Below are 15,228 nucleotides of genomic sequence, written 5' to 3'. Positions count from 1 at the left end.
TCTCTCATTTTGTGAGCCTTATTAAAGCTAACTTTAAATGTGAATTTGCTGTAAGCAAGGGACAGGATTTTAGGATGTTAAATTTATCCCCACAATCCCCATTTTGGTAAGTGGGACACCACCCTGAACTTTGAAGTTAAGGTACATTAAAATTTAGAAGAAGCCTTTTTGAGTTTATTTTCTTTTTTTTAACTGCACTATGGTGCAAGGGATGAGTGGCTCTAGGACAGGCTGCAGGGTCAATGAAGGCAGATGGTGCTGTGATGGCTGAGGGGCTGTGGTGAGGGCTGTGCTGGCCCTGCACTGATTTGCCTCCCTTTCTCCCCACAGACATTGATGAGTGTCAGCGCAATCCCCTTCTCTGCCGAGGTGGCACCTGCATCAACACAGAGGGAAGCTTTCGGTGCGATTGCCCTCCAGGCCATCAGATATCACCAAATATCTCCGCATGTGTAGGTGAGACAAGCAGGCAAAATCGAGACTGTGCACAGCATTTTGTACCTCTCTTGTGCTGTGCATTTACGTTTGCTTTAGTATTGTTTTCAGGAGAAAAACGTGTTCCTCTTTTTCTTTTGCAACAGACATTAATGAATGTGAGCTGAGCACCAACCTGTGCCGAAATGGCCGTTGTGTCAACCTGATTGGAAAGTATCAGTGTGCTTGCAACCCTGGATATCAGTCCACACCAGACAAGCTATACTGTATAGGTAAGGACAAAATCTACACGGGAGCTCTAGCAAACAGAGAAGATAAAAAACACAGAATTGTTTTGGTTTAGTAGATATATAAAGTAATTTTTAACCATGAACCAAAAATCTATTACAGTTTGGCAAAATAGTATGCAAAATCTCCAAAACATGCACGTCCGTTTTTGAGAGGAATGAATGAAGTTATGGCAGTTCTACACTTTGCTGAGTAACAGATTGTTTTCTCTAGTAAATTAATCATGATGCATAAAATCACATACTATTTTAAATGCCCCAAGACTTCAGACTTTGATAATTAAGAGGGAGTAAATTGTTAGATTAGTTATATATTTAATTAAAACTCATCATTCCTGGGGGCCCATGAAACAGAATCATGTGGTTCAATTGCATACATTCCTTCTACTGTGCCATGGAAAAATCCACTGGCTTTAATTCTGCCAAGTAATATTTTACCTTGATCTTTGCAAAAACTTTGTCGCCCCTCATGATCACATGGTAACTCAGTGCTATTTCTATATGTAGAAAGAGAAGCACAGAAGTATTTGTATATGCAGTCAGGTATCATCTCTTTCCATCCCTGATTTGCCTGAATCCATCCCAGCGCCTGCCTTTGCAAACACTTGAATGTTAGTGTGCAAACGTCAAGTGTAGATTCTAGATTGACAGTGTACTGGAAAGCTGACTCAAAGTGTGTCCTTGAAATGTGCTTTAAAGTAAAAATATTGTGGTTTTTAACTTAAATTTTCTCCTTTTTAGATATTGATGAGTGCCAAATAATGAATGGTGGCTGTGAGGACTTCTGTACAAACTCGGAAGGCAGCTATGAATGTAGCTGTAAACAAGGCTTTGCACTTATGCCAGACCACAGGACATGCACTGGTAAGGGAGCCTTTGGGAACTTTTCTGCTTAAAGGGTTTATTTCAATAGTTTAAAAATGAATCTTCTTTTAAAGGTTAAAGCTATTGTAATAAATACACTATTAAAAAAAGAAAGTAAATGGAAAGTGAAGTTCTTTTTTTCAAAATATCAGAATTGGGCAACTGCAGAACAAAGTGCTTTGAAGGGAATTGGTTCTTGATAATTTCAGAAAGCATACAAGCTGATTCTGATTTTAATAACAAAAATCTCTGTTTTTTTCAATAGGAGATAAATTTTCCCCCTTAAGGTATTGTAGTAGATCCAAATCCAAAACAGGTTGAAGACCATTAATAAAACTATCATGAACAGAAGCGAAAATGCTGTGCATGGGTATTGTAGGGTTATGTTGGAGAGAGGATAGACAGAGACACTAGAAAAGAAGCTGATTGCTCTGTTCTGTGGTTTTGTGGTATCTGCTCTTAAGCAAGCAAGAAAATTCCTATTTTTAATTCTTCGTTTAATTGAGTGCAAGTATGCTGCATTACTTCCGAGCTGAATGACTTGCAGATAAATTAAAATCTGAATAGTATGAATCTTTCTTAGGAAACAGGTCTTTTGCACTCTTAAAAAGGTTTGTGAGAAAATTTTCAGAGCTCTCTTGTGGCTGGGTGTTCTCCTTTGGGAGTCTGGGAGTCATAATCCCAGGAAGTGAATTGTACTTGGTGATTTCCACATAGGTTACTGGAAAGATAATTCTACCCTACTTTTTTCTTACTTACTTCACAGTCACTGGCCTGATGAGGCATGTGAATATTTGCCAGCTGTTTGCCAATTCCATCCAAGAGCTCCTTGAAGAGCATGAGAATTATAACAGGGTTAATCCCTTGGAATAGAATTGCCTTTATAGTTGAACAAATGGAGAGTTTTCTATACTGGATTATTAGAGTGCTCACATTTAGAATTTGTAAATATTTATAGACCTTGAACCAGGGTCTCAATTACCCTAAGGCACTCATTACTATTCCAGAAGACAAAAGAGCCCTAAAGCACAGCAAAATGTAGTTTTCCCCCATCAGAAAGATGCAAAGTAGCCAGCCTTCAGCAAGTATCAGATCCTCATTCAAAGAAAGAATTCAACAGAAAAGTGCAGATTTCATTGACCCTGAAAACCTAAAATATTTAGATTAGAAGAAGTTTGCTTTAGCTCAAGTTTCTAGAAAAGGGAAACTTTTACAAAAACCTGCCCAAACATTGGTGTTTGGGGCACTTTTTAAATGCAAAAATAAAACCAGTTGATTGAAATTGTGCCTCAGCCAGAATCTAAACCCAGTGAGAGGATTAGAGAGATGTGAGAGGGAAGGAAGGAGGGGGGAGGCAGAGCCTCTGAGCCACTTCTCTGTTTTCGTCTTCTTGATTTGAGTCAGACCAAATGACCCAAATGTACACTTGGACCCTCTTTGGGAACTCAAGTCTGCTGGCTGGAAACAGTTCTGTCTTTACTCCCCCTTATCCTCTGCCACCAAAATGCATCTCTAACCCCAAAAGCAGAACAGATCATTTACAACACCGTCCTGCATATTAAACTAAAATTTTGGAATCGGAAACTATCATCTTTCTGTCTTAAAGTCAAAATGCAAGCATCTGCCTTTGCTGTGGGGAGGGGATGGATTCTCTGTGGTTTGTCCACACGTTCATCTGACCCTAAACATGTCCTTAGAAATTTGTAGTCAGATCTTAGTTCACTTGTGAATTTCTCCATATCTATTTCTACATATCCAGCCTAGACTCTGAAAAACAGAATTTCCTTCACAGGCCAGCTGTAATATCTATTAGCTATTCATTTTCATACTCTCCTCTAATAAGGACTTGAATGCAATAGCTGCACATAAAAAGGTTTAAATAGCAGAAACACCAGACATCTTTGGATGTCAAGTCAAATCTAAGAAAATATCCAGAGATGTGAGAGGTCACCTTCACTACCCTATTAGTATTGAAAACACTGCTTCCTTCTCTTGAGAAGATGTTATTTACATATGTAAACATCTGGTGAATATTCAGAAACCACACACTAAAGTTTTGCCTCTGCCCAAACTAATAAGAATAAAAATAATTTGTGACATTTTCTTTCATGGCACTAAATATCTGGTTTTACACCGTTAGATGTTTGTACATGGTCCAGGATAAAATAAGACTGTGACCTTCAGTTGTGAAACACTTATTTTACATTTTCAGTTTTCTCTGTGTGTGAACATGTCTTTTATCTTTAACATCACACAAAGCTGGAAGCCATCACAGAATATATTTCCTGATAATTGACCTGGTAAGAATGCTCTGCAGTTCACTAGTAGGTCATGTTTGAATTGGTGAGGTTATGCATAAATAATCAGCTCAATTAGGAGAAACAACAGGTTCTTTGTCAGCTGATTTTCCCTCAACTGTGAAATCGGTACAGTGGCAGGTTTGTAAATAAAGTTCTTTATTTCCGTCATTATTATTCCCATTTCTAGAGCTTAAATTTGCATGTTAATTCAAATTCCATTCCAAATTAACATTTTCAGGCCTATGTCCATGCCAAAATTATTTGCTTGTTAAGATAAACAGGGACTGGCCAGCCTTCTTCCTTGCAGAAGTTCTGTATCCACACAAGGACTAGCTGCTAGAAATACAGCAGAATAATGAACAAAATATTTTAAATTAATGTGAGTTCATTTTCTGCAGCTGCATAATTACTGCAATCCACAATAGACTGCTCTGATAATGAGTTACACCCTTTCTCTTGGAGAGGATTCCTGAATCTTGTCCTTTTTGTGCTGATTTTTTTCCCATGGTATCACTAGGCAGAGATTCTGATTTTTGCTCTTGCTGGTCTGTGTTGGTGCTGACACAGGAAGATTCTAGGGATTTTTACAAGGAACACTAGTATAAACCCAAGGGCTCTGAAAGATTCCAGAACTTAGCATGGTTGCCTTAATATAATAAAGTATCTGCTTCTGCAGCTTGGCTCCAATCAGTGATGGCAATTTTATCAATTGAGAAAGCAACTTCTCATCCTAGAGGATATAACTATAAGGCAGGCCTGGCCAGTCAGCTGAAATGCTAAATAAGACCATAAAAATCTCTAAGTGAAATAAATATATGTACTGTAGTTATTCCCATCATGAGTTTAACTGCTTCCAGTTTGTCACCACCCTTGAGATCTGTAGAGGTATATTTTGCTTGTACGATGGCTTTTTAAAGATCTGTAAAGTTTGGTATTTTTGTCACTGAATTTGACTTCAGAGCTTCCACTGATTTCAACAATGATGGATTGTATCCAAAAATGCCCAATTATATGTGGCCTTGTGGTGTGACAAAGGTCCTGTTGGAGTTCTTTTCTCTGAAGGAAAATTTGGTTCCTGTTCCTCCCACTTCAGTCAAAAGGGAATGTTTTGCCACTGACTTTAGCTGGAGACAAGGAGCTTACTCATCAGGACAATTTTGCAATTTACTGCTCAGTTATTTACGAGGATTAAATCTTCATCATGTTTATCAGAGCATTAAAATGCTTACTTGCCATTACAATGATGGTTCATTGCATTGGGTAAAGGTAACATATTTTAATCTGATTTTCCCCTGTAGATATTGATGAGTGTGAAGACAACCCTAACATCTGTGATGGAGGCCAGTGTACAAACATCCCAGGAGAATACAGGTGTCTCTGCTATGATGGATTCATGGCATCTGAAGACATGAAGACTTGCATAGGTAAGTGAAAGTACATATATTCCAATCTTCATTAAATACACACACAAAAAAAGTATTTATTAAGGCACTCTTTCCAAGTAGACAGACAATGATATTTGAAGAGTATTGCTCTTATCTCCTAATTTTGGTCACTTGACCAGAGAAGCAGCCCTATTGCACAAATGCAAATGTAATCTTCTGTATATCCCTGTAGATTGGGGTGCAGACATGATCTACAGCATTGCATATTTAGGTCCTCTTCCAGTGAGGTTTTTATGCAGCTTAGATAAAAGAGTACCTGCAGAAAGGAAGTGGATGATGCTGTGGAAAATTTCTAGCAAGATAAATCACTAGTGCTGATTTAAACTTATCTCTGAGACAGAACCGTGTGGAAGTGTTGTACCTTGGTAGATCAGAGTTGTGAAACAGCATATCTCCAAAACTACATTTTTGCATTTTAATTTAAAATCTTGAGTGTATTTCGAGAGAAATGTCTGACAAAACTAGACAATGCATGCATGCATGCATATATAGATGTATACAGACACATATATGTAAAAAATATCAGTAATCATAGTCATTCTTTGGGTAATGTACTGCACCTTAGTGTTTATTTTTAAGAAAAGCTGACATTAAAAGTATGTTAATGCAGATATGGTAATATTAACAACATTTACCCCAGATCTCAAAATGTATGCTTGTATGCTTGGTAAAGAATAACTACTATAAGCAGCTTTTTCTTTGCATAACTAGACCTGTTTTTGTACCAAATTAGTATCTAAAGAGATTTTTTCAGCTACTTTCTAAGAATTGTATTTAATAAATCTTAATTCATGGCACTTTTTAGATGTTAATGAGTGTGATCTGCATCCAAACATCTGTCTGAGTGGAACCTGTGAGAATACAAAAGGCTCATTTATCTGTCACTGTGATATGGGATATTCAGGCAAGAAAGGCACAACTGGTTGCACAGGTAAGTTTTAAAGCTTAATTATTAATTTTTACTTAAACTCATGAGTCTGCTTTTCTAGTGTTTAGAACCTCCTCTCACTGTGCTTCTTTTCACTTACTTGTGCTCTTATTTTACCTCTCATCCAAATTTGCTAAGCTTGTGTTCTGCTAAACTTCCATGGTACAGCATTCAGCCTGATGCTGCTTCTTCTGAAATGAGTGGAGCAAAGATTGGGATCAGAACTGGGTGTGTTACTGCACAGTTCTTCATCTAAGAGACCAGCAAATCCCATTCTCACTTTCACAAACTCCTGAGGACCTCAGTGCATTTGAATTAGTTAATTGTATACTGTGAAAGCAAATAACAGGTATCTGTTCAAAGTATTATTTGGCAAGCACAGATGGCTTGAAATACATGCTAAAATATATTTTTGATTTTTGCTAAGTGTTGACAATATGGTTACACAACTACATTCTATCAGCTGAATCAGAATTTGCTTTATTTCATGTACTGCCAGGAAACAGAAATGAGATTCAAATATACAGGCTCTGAGGGCATGATATTAATAATCCAAGTGGTGGTGTCTCAAGCCAAGGTGTTGAGAGTCTTAGTCTTTGCCCAAATATGAATGCAAACATATGTTTAATATAATTTTTAATGTAGACTTAGGGTAAACACATTTCTGGCAATGTCATTGAGACACACTTTTATTCTTAGTCTGCCCTTATTGTACAGATTTAATAATATTCTCTTTTAGTGCCCCAAATATATGAAGCTGGTTTTTTACAGCTCTCACAGAAAAGTCTGAGAGCTGGGGTTGTATTTTGCATATTGGACTATGGATGAACAATTGTGCATTAGTAACAGCTGCCTTTGACTTACATAGGAACTGATCTAAATCCAAGAAATCTCTAATTGTACTCCGTAGACCAACATTTCAGTGTTCTTTGTTTCTGTGCTAAATTATATGAAGATCTTCAGAGCTCTAGACCTGAAAACCCTCACACTGATCAGTTACACATGGTGCAGCTATCCCTCCCAGCCTAAGGAGCAGGCAGGGAAGATGAAGCAGTGAATTGAAGGCAAAACACAGAGAAAAGTTGGGGAGGCAGGAAAGGAATCTGAGGTATAGTATCTTCTTCTGGAAGGACCTTGCCAACAGCACCTTGACCCCAGAATTCAGTTCTTGTCTTACAGACAGATCAAAAGCATCCACAGTTCTCAGGAATTCCCATGGACAAAAAAAGTTACAAAATTGTGTACAGCACTTTGAATGGGAGATCCTCTGTTTCATGAGAACAACTAAATCATGTCCTTTGGGTTCCATTCCAGTTTTGTCTAAATATTTCAGCTCCCTTGTCATTACTGAGTGTTTCCATTTTAACAAATAAACTTGTTTTTTTCCCCCCCAATCATTTAACAGTATTCAGAATCCACCCACTGACTTACATTCCCATCCCACACAGATGTTAGCTCCCCTAGTTCTCCGTTCTCCTTGGTTCTCAGTAAGAATGTGGCAGAGTTTAGTAACAAAAATACTATTTTTAAAATACTATGCAAAAATACAGGTTGTAGATGCAGCTTTCCAACATTGAATGTTGTGAATGGTTTAATTTCTATTCACAAGGCAAATTGTGATAATACTGGCTTAGAGCAGCTCATTTTAGATTTTCCTAGGCAGGCAGTGGTATGCAGCCACTAGTGAGAAGATTGCTGCATTTTCTCCTGTCCAAGTTCCAGATCACCCAGCTTTATGACAAATACCTTGTCTCTACTTTTTCTGTCAATAAAGTATACATGTACTTGTGCAGAAATGAAATCCTGCTTTGGCACTTGCATTTGTATTTTGTGATTCATCACCACTCTGAATTACTGCCTGTAAATCTGCAATATTTCACTGTGGATGTAGAGCCTTAAACTTGCTCTGCTATTTTCACAGAGAAAAAAATTCTTCTCTGACTCTTTCCAATCCATCCTTGCAGTTTTGGCTGTGTGCACAGCCCCCCTGGTGGTTCCTCATGGAGGGGGCTTGCACAAGCTTAGGGTGCTCTTCACAGAATCAAACTGAAAGAGGCCAGTAATTGCCAACATGGTCAACAGATCAAAAATAAATGTTACAAGTCAGCTGGATTTCTCCACAGCAGGCTCAGGGAGCTGGAAGACTGAGACCAGGCTCTGACTCCACAAGGGCCATGCTGTTGCCGTGTGTAGGAAGGCTAGTGGAAGGTATTCAGGTGCAGCCTTGGTGTGGGCTGTGAGCTTGGAGGGTTTGGTGTGGAATGTCTCCAGTGTTGACGATGTTGGTGAATACAGGAGGAGTGAGTGAGTGCTCACCGTGTACCTGCATGGCTGACAGGAACTTGGTTCTAGAGAGGTCAGACATCTGATACAGGGAAAGGAAGAGGTGAGCCTGTCATTTACCCTCAGACCCAGAATATCTTATGACTTGTATAACGTGCTCTCCTCTCCATTATTAATGGCTTCTCGCCATTAATAATACATTGTGTTTCAGGCTTGATGGCACAAAAGAGTTCTGGTACCAGTGAAACATATGTTTGCCATCATGAATCTGGGAGCTGGCTGTGTCAGGCCAAATACCAGAAGATAATGATAATGAGATGCTGCCCACCAAATGGGGGTGTTACAGGAGGAGTGTACTGGCAGTAGGCGTCTGTCCAGCAATAACATGCTGTGCCTCAGTGTGCTGATGATGTAAGGATGGACAGCAGGCAAGAGCTGAACTGTCCCATGTGAAACTCCAAGAGTACAGTCTGCTGAATAAAATCTGAGAGTGATTCCAAAAGAGAAAATAATTTTACATCTAGTAAGATCAGAATACAGGAATTTTTCCTTATATTTTTCTACTTGTATGAACAACAAGTTGAAATTCAGTCTTTTCCCTCTGAAAAGCCTTCGTTTTTCCTACCTGATTACATGGGCAGCAACCCAGCAGGAAGAAATGCCTTGGGACTTCCACCAGACGACTGGCCCTTGGGGAGCTGGACCCAGGCTCGAAATACCAGTGAAACGTCAGTGCGATAAAATGCACAGATATGCAGAGACTGCCAAAAAAATGTAAAAGTCAGAAAATGCTTAAGGGATTTGCATAATTCCTGACAAACAGTACTGATTTATAGGTGGAGTCTGAATTAAATTTACAGTTTGCTAAGGATCCTTATAGACAATTGAAGCCCAATGAAACCTAGCAGAAAATGGTACACCGAGTGCCTAGAGGATTTTATGCCCAGCGATGAACACTTGAATTATCTTCAGTTAATGTACACTCTCATTCTGTTCGAATGCAAAGGAATGTTTCTAGAGTATGGGTGAGAAAACAGTGACTTATTCCCACACTTGTCTCTGGCCAACTTCAATGACCCACTTACAGACTGGATAAGGATGTGTTGTGCAGACATTGGCTAGCAGTTTCTTTCCTTTGGTTGCCACATTATGCAAGCATAGTGCAAAGGGTGACAGGTATATATGGTATGTATTTTTTGCTGCACACAAATTGAGAGCCCTAAAAATTTGTGCCACTGTGATTAATGGGAGAGACACTTTATTAATTGCTAAAGACCTGAGAGAAATAATATTTGTCCAAAGAAGAGAACTGAAGGAGCCAACAAAATCGGGTGACTGACAGGTTTTTTCCCCAGAGTTGGGATTGTTATGATGTCAGACCTGCATATTATTTATCGTGCGTATTCTCATCTGTTGTAGGCAGACAACACTCAGTATAAATGGGAGTTGTGCAATTGCAAAGCTGAGAACATGTGTGCAGCAGCACTGGGGCACAGTGGGACCGGCTGAGGATGCAGTGTCAGTCTCTGACTGGAATGTCTTTATTTTCCTTGGCTTGTCACGGACTCATGCTGGAGGCAGAAGGAGAAGGTTGATATAAATCAGTGACTCACTCCTTTACTCTTTAGTGAAAATACCCATGAAGTCAGTGGGAATAGGCCATCATTTTGTGAAACCCTGACTTCAGTAGTGTCCTCGTGGGTGCTCTTTGGGTCATGATACCTTTACTCAGACCGAGTAATGCCTTTGTTTTCAGACAATTTAATGAAAATAGCTGGAGTATTTGATGAGTATAGTACTGTTTGTACTGCCATGCAGACAGAACAGGCTGGACTCATGCTTTTATTAAAGATATTGAGTTAATTTTTCCCCTGCAGAGCTCAACTTCTCCTTTCTGTTTCATTCTGTGTAGCCATAATTCAATACTTATGGCAACATAAATCCATATTAAGCTCCAGTATAAGCAGGCATAAATTCCACTGATTTCAGTGCACCGTTTACATAGGACCATTTTTGGTCTGAGATCTCTTTTGCCTTGGAAATAATTGCAGTGCAATAAATGTAGACTTATAACTCAGCTGTGCAATGAAAGGAGAGAATAGGGATTATAGCAAAACAACATCTGAGTTAAACACAGGGGAAAAGAAGTAAAATCTGGCATGAAGCCAGTGATGGTATTTTATATGCCTCAGCTTTCATTTAAGTATCTGAAAAACCTTTCCATGCATCATGGAAATAAGCCCTGCCATGTCCCTTTAAAGGTAGATGGTATTAGAGGATACAATTTGCATTTCCTATTTGATCTTTACCCAGGCAAAAAAGTATTGAAATCCATTGAAAATTTTTACTGGAGAAAAGCTTTTTTTTATTATTCAAAGCAAGCGGAATGACATTCCAGTGGCTGATGCCTGAGAAAGTTGATCCCATTATAAATACCTGTATTTGAAGATAGATTTATACATGCAGCTTTCATCCCAAAGAAGATTCTAAGCTTTTAAGAGTATGTGTCAAACAGCTGATGGGGAACAAGTGTCTGCTGCAAGGGCCCCAGTGTTGTGGTGCTGCTGTTCCACTGGGAGGTGTTAGTGGGGGTTCTCAGGTACAATGTGTCAGTGGGTCAGTGCAAGGGGGGATGGAGTCCACAGTCACTTTATGGAGAGTGGAAAATTTGGCTTTGGTTTTCTTAAATTTGAGCCTGAGCATGACTTCATTGCAGTGTAGCTGTTGCATGCAAGTTTCTGTTTGTGTTTGCTGGTGGTTTAAAAAATTCTTGGCAGAAACCTCTCTACTGGTGATGAGTTTTTTTGGTGGTGTTTTGTTGTGCTCTGCAGGGTATAAGGAAACTTGTGATTGTATGTTTCAAAGCATCAAAAAATTAAATACAGTGGAGTCTTAATGTGAGCAGTGGTTTAACAATTTGGGGTTTAAAATCATGTAAAGGTTAAAATATGGAGTGTTTGCCTCAGCTTTTTTATGTCAGTGTATACTGTAGCTGACCTCTCTAAATTCCTTCCAGTCTTTCCCTAAGCCAAAATGAGTTGCTTTTTTTTCAGGCCACCCTTAAGATTTTTTGACAGACGCAAGTTTCCTGTTTAGGGTGATGTTATCTTCATATGAGTTTCTGCACATGCTAAGGCAACACTGCTCTGAGATTATTTGTTCCTGACCTTATTTTTAAGTTTTAAAAAGTAAGTGTCCATTTGCATGTTTTCAGGCCTGTTGGTGGAGTTAAAATTCATTAATGGTAGATTCCAGATGCCAGATTTAGATTCATATCTTGATGTCAGCATTCAGATTATGGCAATACTCTTGTCTGGGATTTTGAGTCAAAGCAATGCCTCGCTTAGAAAGAGACTCAAAAAAGTATGATTGGATTAAATTCCATTTCAACAGACTAAAAAACCTACAAAAAATTAAAAGCCTACCCACCAACCAAAAAAAACCACAAAAAAACCCAAACCAAACCAAACCAAAAAAAACCCCCAAACCATATCACAGAGACCCGCCCTCCCCTCCAAAATCTCAAGAACAAAAAACCCGAAGCTAGCATAAAATTCACCAAACAAACACCCCATCTCTCCCAACCAGCAGTTGGTTTTGGATCTTTTCTGGCCTTGAGTATTTCATTTTAGGATAATAGACAGACGTTGTCTGCTTCTTGAAGTCGTGTTGCCTTTGTGAAAAGATAAAATACATGTACAAGGCATAGTGAAAGGACACAGCCTTTTGTCTATAGAAGTGTGGACAGAAAAACCTAAGAATGTGTTGTAAAGGAAATTGTTAAGCGTTTTTGCACTTTCTGCATTAACTCCACAAACTTGCCCTCTTTAAAGAGCTAATTGTTTTTAGGTAAAATCATAGGGAAATTCAAGTCTGTGATTTTGGGGCTGAAAATCCCAAAGGTTGTTACATATTTGATGGCTGATGCCTTTTCTTGATCATCTTCTTGAGAAGGATCTGAGCTGGGTTTTTGTCTGTGGAATCATGTAGAGTTGTGAGCTTGTTTTCCCTTTCCATCAGCTGTTTTACAGAGTGGGATGATTTGGCCTACAGCAACATCAAAGACATCTGGGAGGGCTAAAAAAAATGGGTATTACTTTTAAGTGGTTTGATGTGAACTCTAGGTAAGCTACATCCTACATGGAAGTAAAGTGCAGTTCAATAGCTCAGTTACAGAAAATACTGTAAAATCCAAAGCTCAGATAGGCAAGAAAATTCTTGCCAGTTTTGTTCCAGTTACCAGTAGTAATTTCTGAAAACTTTGCTGTTTAGTTTATACATTCTCCAACTACTTATGGAGCACTAATAATGTTTTGTGAGAAGGAAGAATAGAGTTCAACTGAGTTTTGCAGTCTATACATTTTCACATTCCCAGAGAATGCCCAAAAATGAAAATAAGGTGAAAATAGCAAGTACAGAAATAGAATGTGCTGATATGACCATTTATGTTGAAGATTGGATGACTTCCTGCCCGGTATCTCCAAGGATCTTCTTCCCACTGTGTTAGGTTTCCTGAGTTCCTAATAAACTGCCTGCCTGATGAGCTCCTCAGCTCTCTTGGTAAACACAGTGCTACAGCCTGTCCCCACCTTGCACACAGCCTCTGACCAAGCAGAACCTGCTTCATTCCCTGCCTGAGGACAATCCTAGAGGCAGCTGGCTCCTGGCTCCTGGCTGGTGTTCATCAGCATCCATGCAGATACTGGAAGCTGTGGGAGTGCTGCATTCCAGGAGTCCCTGAGACTGTTTAGCAAACCCTGCAATGCGGAGCCACCAATGTAGTCCTTCTCTATCAGAAGAACAGGTAGTGGGGCAGCATGTTTGAAATGTCCTACATGCTTCTTTGCTTTTCTTTGCTTTTCTTTCTTGTGATTTTATCTTCACCTTCCTTTTTAAATGTCATGTTGTAAAGAAATGCAGGCTTGCTTTCAAGTTCACATTACCTTTCTTGAGAAATTCTAGTGTCAGTAATCTGGATATGAGAAAGTGTGTTCCATGGGCTCCTCAAACATCTCTGTTTACAGATATCAATGAGTGTGAAATTGGAGCCCATAACTGCGACAGACACGCCATATGTACAAACACAGCAGGAAGCTTCAAATGTAGCTGCAGCCCTGGCTGGATTGGAAATGGTATCAAGTGCACAGGTGAGGGTCTTATGCATTTGTATTTATTTGTAAGGTCAGATCACAAAGGGGTTCTAGCAATTCTGAAAAAAACAATACCACACCTATAAAATGAGATGGCAAATGGTTGTTGAACTTGTTAGGTTGATTTGGCATGGTGTGTTGGAGGACAAATTCTCCACCGTGGTAACTGTGAAATCAGCATTATCTCATGTTTGGCTTGTGAAACGATGAGAACAGACGGGACTGTGGAGAGAGATCTTTGTGCTTGAGGGCAGCTGATGGGAGGCAGTGAGGGGCCTCCTGGTGCTCCCCATGAAAACAAGGTACAGGCCTTAGTACTGAGTGCCCTGGAGCTTCCTCAGATACAGTTCCCTTGTAAGACTTCTCTGATGGGCTGCAAATAAACTGTTCCCCACTTTTTCAGTCAGATGGCCACACGTATGTGTGGGTTTTATTATGGAAGATTATTTAAAGTAGAACTTGTGTGTGCCATACACTATTAAGAATTTGTATTCTTGTGTGCTTTTCAACTAATTTTTTGTTTGTTTGTGGTTTTTTCCCCCTTTTTTATTATTTTAAAGATCTGGATGAGTGCTCCAATGGAACCCACATGTGCAGCCCACATGCTGACTGCAAGAATACGATGGGCTCTTACCGCTGCCTGTGTAAAGAAGGTTACACTGGGGATGGTTTCACTTGTACAGGTGAGCTGTCTGAGGAGAGCAAAACTCCAGTGGCACCATGCAACCTAAGTTAATCTGTGATCTAATACACAAAAACAGCTTTTAAACATTTGAAATTTTCATTAATATGTAATCGTTGATTGTCTTCTCTTTCATCTAGATTGCCATAGCTTAAAAGAAATATTATATATTATACATAGTCCAAATCAATCACTTTTTTTTCCCCCTGATAAAATGCAATTTTTCAGTGAACTTTTCTTGTTAGTTGAAATGAATGGCAAAATCATTAAAACAGTGCTTGATTATGTAATTTGGCTAGTTACTAAACTAGTCCATTTGCTACTCACCTTAATACTTAAATAATAGGGCATATGCATCAAAATTACTTTACAAAATTGCCTAAAAATGTTTTTCCTTTCCACAAGTGAGTGTGTGATGTCTGTCTTCTTTACTCCATCATCCTGACAGCTGGTGTCAGGATGCAGTGCTGGCATGTAGAATGAAGTAGCTGCTTCTGAAACCTCATTTTATAAACTGTAAATGAGATTATAAAACTTTGCTAGAGAGATGTTTCCCGCCCACACTTCAGTCTCCTGCTTTGAAGAACAGATTAGCTCATGTGTAGTTAGTCATGAGGAGCTGTGCTCCTGCACTGAGGATGGCAGTGCTGCTGGGGATGCGCAGTGCAGGGTGACGCTCTTTGGAGCACAGCCCTGTGACAGAGCTGGGGGGCCAGGTTTTCAGCTGGGGCAAATCAGCAGCACTCTGTCAACTACAGCAGGTTTTTAGAGCATCTGAGAATCTGGATTATCAGGTTTAAACTGGATTTTGAATAATTCCAAATTCTAAGCAGATCTTGGAATTCTGTTTCATT

The 15,228-nt window shown here is 39.2% G+C and overlaps 1 protein-coding gene across 1 annotated transcript in view; it reads left to right on the top strand.

Annotated features, from left to right (window-relative positions):
• Positions 1 to 15,228, top strand: part of FBN1 (fibrillin 1) — a 142,470-nt gene that overhangs the window by 92,135 nt on the left and 35,107 nt on the right. The window contains exons 27-33 of the mRNA XM_083870574.1: positions 331 to 456; positions 582 to 707; positions 1,464 to 1,586; positions 5,185 to 5,310; positions 6,137 to 6,262; positions 13,567 to 13,689; positions 14,253 to 14,375. Of these exons, the coding sequence (XP_083726700.1) occupies positions 331 to 456; positions 582 to 707; positions 1,464 to 1,586; positions 5,185 to 5,310; positions 6,137 to 6,262; positions 13,567 to 13,689; positions 14,253 to 14,375 (873 nt within the window). The remainder of the gene's footprint in view (positions 1 to 330; positions 457 to 581; positions 708 to 1,463; positions 1,587 to 5,184; positions 5,311 to 6,136; positions 6,263 to 13,566; positions 13,690 to 14,252; positions 14,376 to 15,228) is intronic.

The sequence above is a fragment of the Zosterops lateralis genome (assembly GCF_965231275.1).
Source record: "Zosterops lateralis genome assembly, chromosome: 13".
Lineage (NCBI taxonomy): Eukaryota > Metazoa > Chordata > Aves > Passeriformes > Zosteropidae > Zosterops > Zosterops lateralis.
Note: the sequence above shows the minus strand (reverse complement) of the source record. Positions and strands in the feature narration are given on the sequence as shown.